This window comes from Panthera onca, chromosome A3 (assembly GCF_046562875.1).
Source record: "Panthera onca isolate mPanOnc1 chromosome A3, mPanOnc1 haplotype 2, whole genome shotgun sequence".
Lineage (NCBI taxonomy): Eukaryota > Metazoa > Chordata > Mammalia > Carnivora > Felidae > Panthera > Panthera onca.
Genome location: NC_138341.1, coordinates 74,377,785 through 74,395,246, shown reverse-complemented (window position 1 = coordinate 74,395,246; position 17,462 = coordinate 74,377,785). Strand labels below are relative to the sequence as shown.

The following is a 17,462-nucleotide window of genomic DNA, read 5'->3' as shown; positions in this document are numbered from 1 at the left end:
AAAACCAAACAGAAGGAGAAGCCGTGGCTGGCTCTGCAAGTCTCAGATGGGAGGACAGAGGGAGCAAGGTGGAGCTGGTCGGATGAGGCCTTGGGAACTATTAACTACATTGGGCAGTTTATTTAAAAATGAAAGAATTTTGGGGGGCCCCTGGGTGGCTCAGTCGATCAAGCATCTGACTTCGGCTAGGGCATGATCCCTCAGTTGGTGAGTTCGAGCCCCGCCTGGGGCTTGCTGCTGTCAGTGTGGAGCCCGCTTTGGATTCTTTGTATCCATCCCTCTGCCCCTGCCCTGCTGGCGCACTCTCACAAAAACAAACATTAAAAAAAATATATATATATATATATAAATAGAAGAAGTTTTTTAAAAACTTGTTTACTAAACGAGCAGTACAGATTATTTATAGAAACGTAAGAAAATACAGATAAGTACTAAAAAATAATAATCCCTCCACTAACTTCACTGATGGATAAAAGCCTGGCACAAAGCCACTTCTGCACTTAACCTGCCCAAGGACTGCAGGTGAATTACTTCACCTCTCTGGATGTGTTTCCTCATCTATAAATTAAACACAACAGCAGTACTATTTTTAAGGACAATTGTGAGAATTCAAGAAGCTAATGTAGGAGTGCTTAAAACCGCTCCTGGAATATAGTAAGCACTATATATGTTACAACTATAAGAATAATATTTATTTTGGGGGGTGCCTGGGTGGCTCAGTCGGTTAAGTGTCCAATTTCAGCTCAGGTCATGATCACACAGTTTGGAGTTTGAGCCCCACATTAGGCTCTGGGCTGATAGCTCAGAGCCTGGAGCCTGCTTTGGATTCTGTGTCTCCCTGTCTCTCCGCCCCTCCCCTGGTTACATTCTGTCTCTCTCTTTCTCTCTCTCAAAAATAAACATTAAAAGTTTTTTTTACAAAAAGAATAATAGTTATTTTTGTTATATTTCTAGATTTTTTTCCTATGTAATGTATAAGAAGTATTATGTTTAATACCTCCCTTTCTATGAAAATAGGTTGAACTGTACTCTTGTGTAACATTTTTACTCTCAGGATCTTTTTTTTTCAGATTTGTTATTAATATAAGCTAACATTGATTGCTTATAGTTGTGATAAACCTGTTGTAAAGGTTTCACATACATTATCATATCCAATCCTCACAGTAACTTGGTGGGATAAGTTCTATTAGTCCCATTTTGCAGATGAGAAAAAGCACTCTGAGCGGTTTAAATAATTTAAGTGTACAGAGCTGGCACATGGAGAAATTAGAATTTCAACCCAGGCAGGCTGGCTTTTGAACTTGCCCACATTAGGACCTAACATAGGCTTTGTAAGATACAGGATTTCTTTAGGATTTCCTGAAAGAGGCAGGTTTGACTGTGTGTCATCTTTCCTTCTGTCCTGCAAAGAAGAGGAAAGTGAGCGTGAGACAGGCTGCTAACCTAATGCTGGCAGGATGAGAGAGGAGGAGTGTTTGTGCACACTCCTTTTTAACCCTTGCCAGGCATGCACTTTGGGACACCAGCCTGACAGATGTCTGGCCGACTGTTTCTTCTTGGGCTCTCATGGCATTTTCAATGTTTACTGAGGAAATCACTCTTTGATACAAAATGGGATCTAAGGTCCAGTCCTGGGCTTAATTTTTTCAAAGTGCGTTTTATCCAGAAAGAGGGCCTTGAAGTGGTTTTTCGTCTTGTTCTGCAGATCCTTTGACACAGCCCTCTGGGCCAGTGGCCACGGCTTCCTCACTCTGCCCCCACCATTCCCGGGCACTCACCTCAGTCCCCAGATAATGTGGGACCAGTCCCAGTCATTGCCAGTTGATTAATTGGCAAGTCTTTGCTCCAAGCCCCTGCATGTGAAGCCCCCAGTCTGGACACTGTAGGTGCACAAGAGGAGGGAGGCGGTTAGAGGCACACACACATACACAAACACACACACACGAAAATAGAGCTGATAATGTACAGCTGAGGCTGTGTGTGCTTGAACGACAGGTATGGACCCACCTCCATTCAGGGGAAGAGTCTGGCTGCCCCATGGTTTGTGGCCCTGGGGATGTCTTGACCAGAGGCGTGATAGGATGACCGTGACATATCAGGAACTAACCCCTTCTCTCTCAATTTAGGAGCAGCTCGGAGAGGAGGAAGGAGAAGTCCCGGGATGCTGCCCGGTGCCGACGGAGCAAGGAGACGGAGGTCTTCTACGAGCTGGCCCACGAGCTGCCCCTGCCTCACAGCGTGAGCTCCCACCTGGACAAAGCCTCCATCATGCGGCTGGCCATCAGCTTCCTGCGCACACACAAGCTCCTGTCCTCAGGTGAGGCTGGCAGTCTCCCCAGGCTGGTAGGGCTGGAGTCCTTACCAGCATGTGCTTACACGCAGCAGGCTCTGTCGTGCCGGGGTCAGGAGGCTCCTGGGAAGGTCTTCCTCTGCAGGACCCCCACCCACACAGACACCATCACTGGTGCTTCCTTTCTTGGTGTTGAACACCTCCTGTCCAGCAGTGACCTTTACAGTGAATACCGCCATGGGGTGAAGAGCAGGGACAGGACCAAGGAAGCACATGGGCACCCGGAAGCTGAGGAGGAGAGAAAGGTCTGGGGCATCAGGAGTGGCTTTCACCAGCTTCCCAGGTGCCCGGCCATCCAGCCATCAGACCCACACTCCACTCCAGAGCACGTCTTTAGGAAGCATTTCTGTGCTTATCTTCCAGCTACCTTCTCCAGAAGGGCAGCTGGTGTGCCCGTGCAGTCTTTTCCCTCCTACCAGCCCATACACCATACCGATTGTATGGTGTCTCCACTCTTGGTTTGCTCGCCTGTAAAATGCCTACCACACAGGGTGTCTGTGGGAATGAGAGGAGGTGAAGCGTGTGTGAGGCCCCTGAGCCAGCCACACTCATTCCCACCACAGAGTCCTGGGTGGATAACAGCCTCCCCAGAGCTCACTACCCTCCCTGCTATCACTGTGAGTCTCCAGTTCACAATCTTTTTTTTTTTTCCCCTCCGAATTCACAATCTTCAGAGAAACCTTTTCCTGTTAGCCCTGGCCAGAAAGAAGCAGCCTGGGGAATTAGTTTTCCAGTTTCAGATCCTATGTGACAGTCCCATCCGGTCTGTCAGTTTCGTGAGGAAACTGGGCAGCAGGTAGCACCTCTCCCCACGCGGCAGCTGAGGCACCACGGGTGGGCAGCGTCCCAGCCAGTGAGCGGCCGGGAGGCGGGCAAGGGAAGGTTCTTTTGTGGCTGGCTTTCAGTTTTCCTGAGTGAGCCTGGTGCCTGGGAGCTGGTTGACTCTGCCATCCTGTTATGAAGTGGCTATTCTGGGAAGGAAACCCAGAGCAGAGGGAATCCAGCGCGAGGCAGGGAGGCCAGACCAGCATGTGCTATTCTGGGCCTGAAGCACAGGAAGGATATGGGGAAAGAAAAACCTTCAGAAAATAGGATGACAGTTCAGTGGGTCCAAGGGTCGGAGGGCTAACCCTGTCCTGCAAATCTAAAGAGTCTCCGAAAAGAGTAGACAGGGGGGAGAACCAAGGGCAAAGACATGCTCTATAAATACTTACAAAGAAACAATGCCAAGGAATGGCAGTTTTGTCACAGATGCTAGTGAGAGAGGGGACAGTGGCCGGGAGACACCATCAGAGGGCACGTGTGTACCTCTCTCTTTTAAAGAGGCTTCTCTTTCTGGACAGGTGAGGGCAGTGTCTGGTACCACTGAAATCATCTTTACACACACAAAGAGTCTGCACTGGAGGATTTCATGACCAGACAGACGCTTCCTCCACACCCAGAAGCATCTCCTCAACTCCCCTGTTATGATGCTTGAAATCCTACTCTTAGACATTAATTTCATTGGGTAAATTATTGCTTCCTTCCACCACAAGCCCCGTCCCACCACCACCAGAGACCCCGAAAGGAATACTGTATTCATCCTGGGACACCTCTCTGATTGAATTTGGACTTGTAGAATGTCATAGAACTTGTAGAATGATGAGAAGAAGTGAGGTACAAAAAAGATTGCTCAGAGCCACACGCTTAGCACTTGGTGAATCTGCACCTGCTATGCAAGTCCTTTGGAGTCTGTCTTTGTGAGAAGGGCAGACATGGGAGGGCAGGAGCATTGTGCAAACCTGGTCAGGCAAAGACGTTGATGAGGGCTAGGTGTGGGGGGCAGGTTCTTCCTTGGTGGGAGAACCAAGGTTGAGCAGAAGCACCTGGGGGCCAGCCCTGAGTAGGGGGTGCAGCGATGGCCCTCACACATTCAGTGAGTTGTTTCTGTTCTTTCTTCTGATAGACAGCTTTGATTTCCATGCTCTCCCACATGCAATCATTTTTCTCAGTGGTTCAGAGGTTGGCTTGGTGAAAGCCGTGAACCAGAGGCTGGGTCCCCTGAGCACATCTGCCTGCCTATGTGCTGGCATGAGCCTCCGTGTGCCAGCCACGCCCTGGGAGACGGGACCACGGCGAGACCGCACACATCCCGCTCAGGAGCTGTTGCAAGTTGTGGACACAAACTGCCTGCCCTCTGGCTGGTCTTGGCCCCAGACGGACCAGAGCCCTCAGCACGTCAGCTCTGGTCCTCTCTGTCCTGAGGAAAGAAATGACGGAAAATGATAAGAGTGTCTACATTTGGCCGTCGGGTCCTGCTGTCCTTGACAGAGCAGTTCTCATAAAACACGCATTACCCACGGTGGGGAGGAGGCAGTGGATGGCTTTTCAACATCCCCTTTCTCTGCCTTCTCTTCCAGGCTCCAGCTGCACATTCTTTAGACCAGTTGTTGAAATCATCTTCAGGAATTGCATGTGAGACAGGATTTTTTTTTTTTAAATCACATTTTGCTTTTTCAAAACATGCCATACAGTAAAAAGGAGAATGGGACTTGTGGGCACACAGACCCACCCTGGAGCCTTCTTTACAAGTTTGTGAGAATCTCTTCACTGCCTTTGAACTTTCCTGTCTCATCTGTACGAGTGGGATGACAGGAGTTCTTTTGCAGTGCTATCTGAGGATTGATCTAAGTGGATAGAAAAGCCCTATCCTCTCTGCTGCCACATAGGAGGTTCTTCACAAGTTACAGCTTAGAAATAAAAGTCATTACGAAGAAGCAAATGGATTTAGACTAAGTATAGGCTTCTGGAGAAATCGCATAGACGGAAACCTGGCAGAAACTCTTACTGTCCTCTTATACCCACCTTCCAGCAACGCCTATCAAAATGCCGAACAGCCAGGGTTTTCCAAGTCAAAACAAACCACAGATTCATTATTGAAGCCTTTTTAACAAAGGTGAGCACTTGTGTTGGCTCACTTTAAAATAGGAAATAGCCGGTTGCCTAGCTCAGAGTTCAAAAGGCTAAAAAAGACCAGGTTTTGCTTTAGAAAAGTTTCTGCTTTACTTAGTAACACGCTTCCCTTTGATTTTCACAGTAGGCTGTTCTGTGTGGGAATGTTGGAGAGGAAAACCTCAGCGCTGAGAAATTCAGCCTGGGAGTCGGGACGGCCGAATGAGATCCATATCACAGGAAACAAACTGAAACAATAGCTTTATGATATTAGCTTCCACGCTGGGCCGAGAACAGAACACACTCTGACGGGAACATCAGTGGAAGTACCGCTTGATTGTCTGAAATCCTCTTTCAAGATGAGCCCTGCAAACCGTGACCAAATGAGGGTTGCTCCTGCATTTGGGGGGCATCAAACAGCAGCAAATATGCAAAATTGGCTTTCCACCGTAAAATTGATTTTTGGCTTCCCACACTCATACGAGGTGAAATCAAATTGATTTTACATGATTGCTAGAGGTCATTATGTAGCAAGGTTTCAAAAGACAAATGTTAGGTTTATTATCAATTCATTGGCATGAATGAATCGATTGATTCATGTCTTGCCCACTCACCTTCTACTTCGAGCCTTTTGTCTGTCCTGTTTGGAGAGGAACTGAGAAGCTGATTCGTGCCGAAATGTAAATGGCTAAAAGCAGATAATACACAGTCTCTTCTAGAGATACTGACCTTGTTCAGATCACTCCCTTAACTTAAACCAAAAAAGTCTGGTAAAAAGGTATTTGGTGACCCCGGCCCTGTACATCTTACGAAGGGTACTACAAAGACGTAAGATAGGATAATAAGCTATGTAAAGAACAAAGGAATGAATCTCACATGGTGGATGTTTAAGGCCCATTGGGAGGCCAGCAAGATCAGGTAAAACGCAGTGCCTTCTGCTAAAGATGTAAGGATAGCCCAGGCCCATTACCTGGTGATGGCAGTGGTGGGTCTATGGGCCTGGGAAAGTTGGAGGGGAGGAATTGGATTGAAAAAGGAGGCCCCTGTAATAATAACTAAATGGTGACTGCCGAGCACATGTGAACTGGGAAGATCACATCAGCATGGTTTTAAGAATGGTCAGAGCAGTCCTGGAACTTTTCAGGGTAGGAAATAAAGAGGGAAGATGACCCTGGTGGAATAAAAATGCATCCTGACTGACAGTACCTTGTAACAGTCTGGTCTCAGAGACCTGGTCAGGAATGTCTGCCCTGCCACCCTGCCCGCTCACCCCAGATGCCCAGCTCCTGCTGCCCATGGGGTCCCGCCCCACATGGGTGGTGCTGCCTGAAGGAAATGAGCAGTGCTCCGGAAAAAGTGCTCCGAAACCTCAGCCCGCGCATATCCTGGCTGTGGGGAGTCGTCATCAAAGCCTGTTTACTGGGGCTATTTTTAGCATTAAAGAATCTTGTTGTGCTCCCCACGCTGAGCATGCATCGCCTCAGCAGATTGCCTCTGATTCTGATGACCCTCCTCTCTCTTCTGGGGGTCAGAGCCTGAAGGGTCCTGGGAAGCGAGTAACTGAGACCGAACCCAAGGCAACTTAAAGACCCCTTAAAGAACCCAAGGCAACTTAAAGCATCTACTAGTGGGCTCCTCTTTATTTAGCACCGAAGATTTCTTCTGGATCATCGTGAAACTTTATGGTGGTTTATCTTTGTCCTCCCCACCCATCTGTAGATTCCCTCAGCAAAAAGATTGCTTTTAAGGGCACCTGGGTGGCTCAGTCAGTTAAGTGTCTGACTCTTGATTTCAGCTCAGAATGATTTCATGCTTTGTGGGATCGAGCCCCGTGTTGGGCTCTGGGCTGCCAGCACGGAACCTGCTTGGGATTCTCTCTCTCCTCTTTCTCTGCCCCTCCCCAACTCACTCATGTGCATGTGTGCACACGGTCTCTCTCAATAAATTAAAAAAAAAAAAAAAAAAAAAGATTGCTCTTACACCTTTCAGTATCCCTGATTCTCCCTAAGACGGGATTGAGTACATAGTGACACTTCTTTACAGATGTCCTGACTGATTTCCTGCCCGGTGCCTAGCACAGGGCAGACACATAGTAGGGATGTGATAGCAGAGAGTGATAGACGCGTACCACTGGCCCCTAGGGTGAAGGTCCGCCTCCATCCCTGCAGTTTTCAGCGTCAGCTCCAAGCTGACAGTGAGCTGGCCAGGTTCCTTCAGAATCCCCTAGGAGGAAAAGCAGGTGCTGGAGCAAATAGTACCACAAAGGCAAGAGGCCAGCTTGTCCCAGGGGTCCCTCGGGGCCGGCCAGCTGGCTTCCTGGCCCTGCAGCCATTGTGACTTCAGTCCCAAGATGTTCTATTTCCATTCGTGGTCCCTGAGTGCCCCTTTGCCTTCCTCCCAGAGGCCGGCTGGCCAGCTGCTATGGCCAATTCACCACCTCCTGGAAGCAAGTGTACTAGGCATGGATGGAAACCAGTTTGGCTAGGTTGGAACTGTTAAAAACAGGAAATTTTAAGCAGAACTATTTCCTCTGGGCCTAGCTAACCCAAATAGAGCTGTCTTGGGATTACACCAGATTTTGATGTCAGTGTTGCCACTGAGATCAAAGAAATTGAGGAGAAAAAAATTGTCTCAATAGGCCAGGAATCACAGAGCTGGCCTTTGCTGTCTGGAGAGGGTAGTCACCTATCTGGTGTGATTTAATGGTGCTGGAAACCTCTCCTCACCCATCCCCAAAATAGGTCACCACCTGCCAAAACAGTTTGATTTTCCCAGCACTAAGGGTCACTCATAGGACCTTGAGTTAAGGCAGTGATTCTCAACCTGTAGCCGTAGGTCCAGCATGTCCACATTACCTGGGAACTTGTGACAAAAGCATATTCTCAGCCCCACCTGAGCCCTACTGAATCAGGAACCCTGGGGAAGGGACCATCCAAGGCCGGCTTCATGAGTGCGTGCCCTGTGTGGTCCCCCAAGGCACATTGAGAGGGGCCCTGGACGTGGCTTAAGTTTTCAACGAGAGGTCTCACATTTTTGCTTTGAGTTATGTAGTAGTCTGGGCCCCCAAATCCTTGGCTTTAGCAAGCCCTGCAGGGGACTCTGGTGCACGCTCAACTTTGAAAGTACTGAGTTCTATCACCATCTCTCCTAAAGCCCCAGGTTAAATATGGCTGTTGACTGGAACCACAACATTAGCAGTAACGGCATCCACACCTAGAACTTTGGCTCATTATCATCAGTTCAGCTGACTAGTTGGTGGGCAGAAACCCAATGCAGGGATCGAGTGTGGGTATGTGTGTGGCACCAGGCTGTCCCCAGATGGTCTCCCCTCCCAGAGGCTAGCTAGGGTGTGAAGGGGAAAGAATTTCTCTCATTGTTTTCACCATTTTTGCAAAACAGAAGGGAAGCCACCAGGCTACTACTGTCTGCAGCCCAGCCCTTAGCTTTAAAGGCTGCTAGCCTGTCCCTGGACTGCCTGCTCTCTTGGTGCCTCGGGCACGTGTGATGGTCCCATGTCCTGAAGGTGGCTGGTCCCCAGGGGTGCCACCGAAGCCCCATGGTAGAAACATCTCCTAATTTGGATTTGTTCTTGAGGAATGACAGCATATAGCCCAGAGCTTAAATTTAGGGGCTCCAGGGAAAAGAAAACTAAATAAATCCAGTGCCCTCATGGAGAGGGCCTTGGACCTCATATCACAGTATCCATGCGTTCCTTGCCAAGTGGGCCATAAATCTAACTGCATTTCACATTCCCCAGAACAGCCTCGTGTTGGAAGACTCCTTTTAGTTAAGTGAGTATTCACTTTTTATAAGGGACAAATTACTCTCTAACCCCCTTGTTCTGTTAAGTTAAAGGAGGTCTACGTGGCCTAATGTTTGTACTGGATGAATACAAATTTTTGTAAGTACATGTATGTTTGGAGTTCAATGATGAGGTAGGAGAAGCAGGGCCAAAAGAAAGTCCTTGGTCCGAGGACAACAGCCAAGGGCCCGGGGCCTGAGAGCTTTGTTTGGGACAAGAGCTGAGCCTACATCTCGTCTGCTGTTCCGCAGGCGGCAGGGGTGCCCTTGAAAAGCTGGCGCTACTCAGAGTGGTGGTTGTGGGGTGGGCTCTTCCCCGGGTTGCCCCTAGCGACTACTTCTGCAACCTGATTCGTGGCCTCCTCGTGTGATCTCTGCACCTCTGGTCTTCACAGTCTGTCTCCAAACCATTCAGAGTACCATTGCCAGGTGATTCTCCCTAGAGCAGTGCTCTGCGATGCCACCGCTCCAGGATGCTGGGCTCCCCTCAGCAGTGTCTCCTCAGTCCCCGGGTGGGAGCTTGCTCCAGGCCGTACCACCTCCCTGTTTGCCCAGTGTCTGCCCACCTCGACCGGGCCCAGAAAGTTCTTTCACCTAACAGAGTGAATCCCTGTTTTTTATGAGCTGCCTCAAATGCCCTTTTTTGGAACAGTTGTCTCTGACCACCACAAAGTGACCCCCTCTTCCCCTGAACCCTTGAGCACTTACTGTCTATATTCGTCTTTGGTCACCCAGTTCTGTTGCTCCTGCATTCTTACTTAGATTTGTACCATCGTGTGCTACACGTCCCCTATCTAGGCTTTCAGCAATTTGGGGAAAGCGGCACTATCCTAGACGGAGCAGAAGAGGGGGGAAATCACAATGATAGGTGGTGTTTTAGGCATTTTAGACACTCATTTAATCCTTGCTACTCAAAAGATGGAAATTATTCTTTCCATTTGGCTGATGAGGAGACGGATATTCAGAGAAGGTGTTAGCCAAAGTCATAGCCTAATGGGAGGAATGGAACCTGCATTTATTTGACTCCAAAGCCTATAAATAGGAGTGTAGCTGTTGAATTCAGCGGCCTGAGCCCACTAACCACAGTCCTTATAACCTAGGGCAAATGACTGACTACGTCTCTCTAAGCCTCGTCTGTAAGGTGAGACAAAGAATAGTACCTACGTCACAGGCGTTGTAAAGATAAGACAGTATATTCAGTGCAGTACCTAATATATATAGTCATTGCTCAGTGTGTGTTAGTGGTGAAGGTTACGGTTTCTAGTACCACTGTGACTGCCATCATATCTATGACGCCTGCTGCCACCGTTACCCCTGGTCCTTCAAGTATGCTGCCACTACAGCCACACTCCTGCAGAGCCCCATCAGGGTGTCCTCTGTGTAGTGCTTATCAAATACCCACGTTTTAGGCATGTGGTGACACTTAGATGGTTGGCAGTGTGAGTTCCAGAAAAGTCCACCTAATGCCTTTGAGCCATCCCTGGCTGGTGTTCGTTTGTGCCAGTCACATCTGTTTTAGGACCACATTCGTGTAAGCCACCCAACCCCCCCACCTCTCTTTCCAGTTTGCTCTGAAAATGAGTCTGAAGCTGAGGCTAACCAACAGATGGACAACTTGTACCTGAAAGCGTTGGAGGGTTTCATTGCCGTGGTGACCCAAGATGGCGACATGATCTTTCTATCGGAAAACATCAGCAAGTTCATGGGACTCACACAGGTGACACCCTCCTCTGGCTCTTTCAAAAAGGGAAGACGTTCGCTTTTGGGGGTAGAGATGAGTGGAAGGTTCTGTTCACATCCATCCTGACTTCTCCCTACCTGTGCCCTCCCCCACTCTCTCTGATCTCAGGCTACAAGCCTCAGGAGCACACTCCCAGGCCCTGGTGTTGAGTTTGACATTGCTGATGGACAGTTCTACTGACTAGATTAACAGACCAACCCTGTGAATCAATTCTCTGTCATCAATGGCAGTCTTTTATGTATTATGTCCACGTGTCTGTAGGAGGCCAGACTGGAATATGGGAAGACCCAGTTCAGCCTACTCTCTGTCTCCCGACCTGGAAGGTGGCTCAAATGTCTCTTGGAGACCTCTTCTTCAGAATTAGGAGTAATGAAGCCCAACCTTGTTTTTGAAACAGGTGGAGCTAACAGGACACAGTATCTTTGACTTCACTCATCCCTGTGACCACGAGGAGATTCGTGAGAACCTGAGTCTCAAAAATGGTAAAGTATTCTTCACTCTATGTTTCATTCCTTCTTACATCACTTGGGAGGGGATCTGTATTCCCTCTGTCTACGAATGTAAGGCTGATGGATCATGGTCATTATGATCCAGAAAAAAACTGGCATCCCTAAAATACCCAGAACATTGTACTCAGAACTGTGTCTGGACGGCCCTTCATGGCACCTGATGCCATGCTAGTAAGGCAGTCCTTTAGGTTAGGACATTGTCTCCAGCAGGTTTCACCACCTGTGAGGCCAGCGCCTCTGCCAAATGGGGCCACCCAAACCAGTACACTCGTCTGTGCGCAGATGTTCGTGGAACCTATTGCTTTTACCTGTTGTGTAACAAACCACACAGTGCATTGTGGCTTGAATGATCATTTTATTACCTGTCATATTCTGTGGGTTCTGCGACTGGTTCTTTTGCTCCACATGACATCAGCTGGGCTACTGTTGTCTGGGGGCTGGACTGAGTGGAATGACCAGGATGGCTCCCCCACACGTCTGGGACCTTGTGACCAATAGCTGAGGCTGGGACTCTGCTGGGCTGCCGGCAGTGCTGGACCTCTCTCTCACTCTGTGGAGTCTCAGAGCCCCTCCCTCTCCAGACTTCTGACACAGCAGCTCAGGGCTCCCAAAGTACAAAAGCGGAAGCTGCCAGAGTTTCTGAAGGCTTAGCCCTGAAACTGGCACTGCATCACCCTGCCCCATTCTGTTATTAGAGGGAGTTATAAGCCAGTCCCTGCTCAGGGTGGGAGGTGAGTACACAAGGCCACGGATATCAGGAGGCATGGCTCATGGGGGCCAACTTTGAAGACTAGATAAGGAATGAATCTGGTCCCCGGGTGATAAGACGCACAACAGGTAGTTTTTGACGGAGAAGAGATTGAAAAGCTCTCATATATTGTATCCTACCTATGGGGGGTATCCAGCACATACCAGCGGATGGAAGGGCCCACATAAGCTGAAATCACTTTGCAAGGACAGTCAGAGCTGGGGACCTCCAGGCACAGGCACAAATGAAGATATTGTCAAGAAGACTGAAGCTTTGAGCGGAAGCAGGGCTCAGTGACTTTCCAGGTCCCTTCTGAATCAGACATTCCATCACTGTCCTGGGCAGATTGTGCCCATGGCTGTCCATCCCCTGTAACATCTCTTACCATGGGGTAACATCACGGCCATGGGGTGCTTGGCCAGCCTGAATGACAGAGGCAGTGGCACCAAGCCTGCAGGGTTGGGCTTCTGTTCCTGCACACAACTGCAGAAACAGGTGCTTCACAGGCCTACCTCCACCCTTGCTACAGTCGGAGCCCGCAAAGTGTGGAATTATAACCCCCTCCCCCGCTAAAGTTCTCACCCAGCCCCTGCGCTCTCCCACCTCAGGACCTCGGGCCACCTGGCTCCTAGAGTGCACAGGCTGGAGAGCATTCCACAGGCCGTTCAGTGCCTTATCTGTGCTGCTGAAAGATCTTGTCTGCTTCTCAGAGGAAGGGGCTACCAGACTTTCTGAATCTCTTTCTAAGGGAGGTGTTGGGAGCCTGGGAAAATGGAAAAGTCTCTTGTTCTGGACTCCAGAAACTCTTCAGCCCTTAGGTTCTCAGTCGGAGCTCAGCCACTGACCTAGTCTCAGTCTGACCGTGAGACCTGAGCCAGGCCACTCCATTGCTCTGTTCCTCAGAGCCTCTCCTTTCAGACTGATGGTATTGGACCAGGCAAAGTCTAGGCGGGACCTTCTGCTCGCAACTACCATGATTCATAGCATGATTCTACTCTATTTATCTAAGTAGAACTTTAGGTCGCTTGGTCCATGTGTCAAGGACTTGGGATCAAACTGTATGAATCAGCAAATCCTCATTGAAGGTGCCGGCCTGCGTGGACTCACAATCTGGAAGCAAAGGGTTAGTGTGAACACTGAGAAGGAGATAAGGCCATGAGGCAGATTGTGGAAGGCTTTGAAGGCCAGGTAGAGGGCCTCGAACTTTATCCTGTAGACAGACGGGAGCTTTTGAAAGTTTTTGAGCAGGGGTGGGGTAATCTGATTGGAGCTATGTTTAGAAAGATTAATTGAATGGCAGAATGGGGAGAATCTAGAGGTTAGCAAAGTTAGGAGGCCACAATAGTAACCTATGCCACAGCCACAAATGAGTCCCTCCAGTCCACTTATCAACAGCACCTGAACTGATCCTAATAGTGGATCCAGGCCCCAGGATAGAAGAATATCTCATGATATGTAGACCCCACTGATGAAAATGAAAATTGTAGGGACCATCATTAAGTTTTGGGAGAGATGATTTTATAATCGTGTTGAAGGAATGTTCTCTCTTAAAAAAAAAAAAAAAAAAGAGAGATTCACTTTTGTTCTCTTATTTCATGGGCTAAACAGCTCCTAGGGAAGTTTAAGATAGATTCAGAGATGCCAAAATTCATTTGATACAGCCCTTTGAGGATACATCAGTCCGATATATCATGGCCCTCTAGAGGTTTATGGAGGGCTGTGACTATTTGGGAAAAAAAGGCTCTGGATTGTTCTGTGATGCTGGGCAGGGGAGCAGGAGTGCACCTAGGAAGGTCCAAGAGGTGGTGGTGGTGGAGGCAGAATTTAGGCACTGATGAGGGGGACTCAGCTGGCACTCACCACATTCATCACTGTTCTGTGGAAAGTGGGAAAAGTTCTGAGTGGGCAGGCATCTGAAGACTATCAGAAAGGAGGCTGTGGTATTTGTCGTGGCGATTTATTTAATTCTGGCTGAGAAAGGATATGATCCGTGTTGAGTTAATCTTCAAAGTGAACTTGCTCACTAAACCCAGGAGGCTTGGACCAGAGCCCTGACACATGTCGCTTTAGGGAGAAAGCTGATGGCTTGGTATCCTGAATGCAGCTACCGCAGGTTGAAAATAGGGCCCTGGAGGGATCAAATTACTGAGGGCCAGGGATGAGGAAAAAACGGGGGTGTCTGAGGGACATTTCTAATCTGAGAGGTTTATCCCTTTGAGGAGACTGGGTCTCACCCAGACCGTCCCTTGGAATTCCTTCTAGGGGACATGGGCCTGACCCAGGAGAGGCATGCCAAGATCATGGCTACTGGTCACTCCTTGCCTTGCAACCCTGAAGTGAGCACTGACTATGTACTAGGTGCAGTGGGAAACAAAACAGTGGAACAGCCTTCAGGAGCTTCTACTCCAGTTGGAGAGACCAGCCGAAGATGAGACAACGTTAGTCCGTGGGCCAATATGGTACTGAGCGTTCATGGCAGGCCACAGGTGCTACGGGAGCAGATTCTCGGGAAATACGCACAATACATTGCCCAGAAAAACTGCATCAGGGCCCCTCTTCTGAATATAAGCATGAAACTAAAAGTCAACCGGGTCCCTCTGCTCGCCCCCATCCAGGCTCTGGTTTTGGGAAGAAAGGCAAAGACATGTCCACAGAGCGGGACTTCTTCATGAGGATGAAATGCACCGTCACCAACAGAGGCCGGACCGTCAACCTCAAGTCAGCCACCTGGAAGGTAGGACGACAGCAGGCCTGGGCTGGAGTCCCCCACCCCGACCCCCGTGTGTGCCACTGGCCCCGCAGCTGATCCCCCCATGGCTGGTCTCCAGGTCTTGCACTGCACCGGCCAGGTGAAGGTGTACAACAGCTGCCCCCCTCACAGTAGTCTGTGCAGCTTCAAGGAGCCCCTGCTCTCCTGCCTCATCATCATGTGCGAACCCATCCAGCACCCATCCCACATGGACATCCCCCTGGACAGCAAGACCTTCCTGAGCCGCCACAGCATGGACATGAAGTTCACCTACTGTGACGACAGGTGGGGGCCCCGGAGCGCGTGTGCCGTGGCAGGGCTGTGTCTCACCTGCATGGGCGTGCATGTGTGGCTGTGCCTGTGGGAAAGGTGTGGGTCTGGGGCGGGAACGTTGCATTGCCAGGTACAAGTCTGTGGGCATGTGTCACTGTTTCATCCCATCAGTGCGGCTGAGGGGCTCTGGGTACCCTATTTGGTGGTTCCCCATTGATGCGATGTCAGGGGCCAAAGGCAGAGCCATTCTGCTCTGTGGCCCCGTTGTCCTTGTTGAGTGTGTACATAGTCCTCCACATATGTGTCAGGCTCCTGAGCAAATTTCCAGGAGTCTCATTCCCAGGAGACCAGGGTCTAGAGATCTCCATCAGCACTCCCAATTCAGAGAGCAGCCAGGAGCTTTGGGGTCTGAAACTGCCCCATGGCTGCAAGCCTTCCACCTGTTCTCTTCCATTAATGAGCTCTTCCCTCAGCCTTTGTTCCTTCTGTGTCACCTCCATCCCAGCTACAGTCCAGGCTAATTTCAAAGACTTTTTGATGAAGGAAGCTAAGCTAGACTCTAACCCCCCCAAACCAGGCCCCACTGACAGCTCTCCTATGGGAGAGTGACGTGCTTCAGTGTTGGCTCTGGCGGGATGGCCCGGGTTCAAGTCCAATAGGAAATGTTCAGTGTGGGCTATTATTCTCATGCTAAATTGTTCTTTATTATAAGTTGTTGAAAGAGTGCCTAAGATTGCATATGTCCCTTCTTAGAATTGGTCTCCACTCGAGGCACAATTAAAGGACTTTTGTGAAAGGGTCCTTGAGTCATTCCTGGCCCCCTGTTCTGACCACCATGGCACCAGGACCCAGGCAGCAGCTAATTCTCTAAGTAGTAAGAAGTACTCTAACCTCATAGGGAGAAAATGCACATATGAAGACTTTTGTCCTAGAACTCTGACACAGTCGATGTTGATTACTGTGGTTAATAGTGTCATTATTGTGATCGGGATGAAGATTGGAGATAAAGGTTGTCCCAAAGGCAGGCATTGGAGAAATCCATGTTGTGTGTAAGGGGTCATCTGTCAGATGAAGCCTTTGCATTCAAAGGAACATTCTTGGCAGAAGACACAGATCTATAACATAGACTCTCCAGATGACATGGGAATTCCCACTGCGTGGCCCACATGTCTGGCTCCAGGATGGGGTTGTGCTCTGGATGCCTTAGCCATACAGCCCGGAGCAGCCGCTGTCGTGCCTGGGACTCTGCAAGCTGCATGTAGCCCCTGTGAGTGAAGCCATCCCTCATGTGACCCCACAAGCTCTGGAAACCCTACAGTCCAAGAAAATAACTCAGCATCTCTAGTTAATAGAAGACAGGGATTTTTTTTAAGCTTAAGACTTTGATCCTTGTTAAAGTGAAGAAAAAAATCCTCTGGAAAGAGTAATCTGAGGTTGTCCTCCTTTCATTACCTTATTTGAATGGGTCTCAGGTCATTTCCTGAAAGCAGCTTTGCTTTGGATAAAAGAAGAGGGGACACACGTAGCAGGAATTGGCCTAACAGTGGTCGAGGAGGGAACGGACACAGAGCAGAGAGAGATCCCTGGTGCCGACTGCTTAGTCTGGCTCAGGGCTTACAGGCAGAGTCGATACTGGCTTGAAGGAACCTGTGATTTAGGGCTTTGTGACTCAGAGTGTGGAGGGTGATAGTGCTTCTAAGTTCTGCTGGACACATTGCATTTTCAGCAAAATCTTGCCTTTCAATAAACCTAATTACATGGCCCGAACTCTGAGTTCAGTGGGCTGGAGGGATGAATACAGAGGTGCTTTACGTATACAGAATGCTGTGCCTCACGGAAGTTGTGTTTAACTGATTAGCAGATTAGTTAACAAGGGCACAGACATGGCTTAGACGGTTTATAAAGTGACTATTTTAAGTCCTTAATCCTTAAGTGCTATTTCTCTATTGCTTTGATGAGAACTGGAGTTTTTTGGGTTTGGTAGCTTGTTTTGTTTTCGCTCTTTCATTAGAATGGGGAAAGGTGTACATGAGCACACATGTACACAGACACACACTCTCTCTTCCTCTCTCTCTCTCTCTCTCTCTCTCTCACTCTGCCTCCTTAATACCCTTCCGAGATCAATGTTTCAAAAACCAACACTTACATATGATAGCTAATGGGGCGGGGGACTGCTTTCCATTTCCCATTTAATCTAGGAATTCACTAGATTTGATGACATCTAACTACATTGAGGGCTGTAATTTCCCACCCAGGGGACTACTTTACCATAAGGAAAACTGAAAGAATCTGATGAAAATATAAGGCAATTGGAATCCACAAAATCACTTTTTAAAGAGGGCTGAGTACTTTTTCTTCCG

At 49.0% G+C, this 17,462-nt stretch overlaps 1 protein-coding gene across 1 annotated transcript in view; it reads left to right on the top strand.

Moving 5' to 3' along the window:
• EPAS1 (endothelial PAS domain protein 1) overlaps nucleotides 1-17,462 on the top strand; it is an 84,258-nt gene that overhangs the window by 46,112 nt on the left and 20,684 nt on the right. The window contains exons 2-6 of the mRNA XM_060606820.3: nucleotides 2,127-2,317; nucleotides 10,648-10,799; nucleotides 11,221-11,305; nucleotides 14,696-14,814; nucleotides 14,909-15,114. Coding sequence (XP_060462803.1) covers nucleotides 2,127-2,317; nucleotides 10,648-10,799; nucleotides 11,221-11,305; nucleotides 14,696-14,814; nucleotides 14,909-15,114 — 753 coding nt within the window. The remainder of the gene's footprint in view (nucleotides 1-2,126; nucleotides 2,318-10,647; nucleotides 10,800-11,220; nucleotides 11,306-14,695; nucleotides 14,815-14,908; nucleotides 15,115-17,462) is intronic.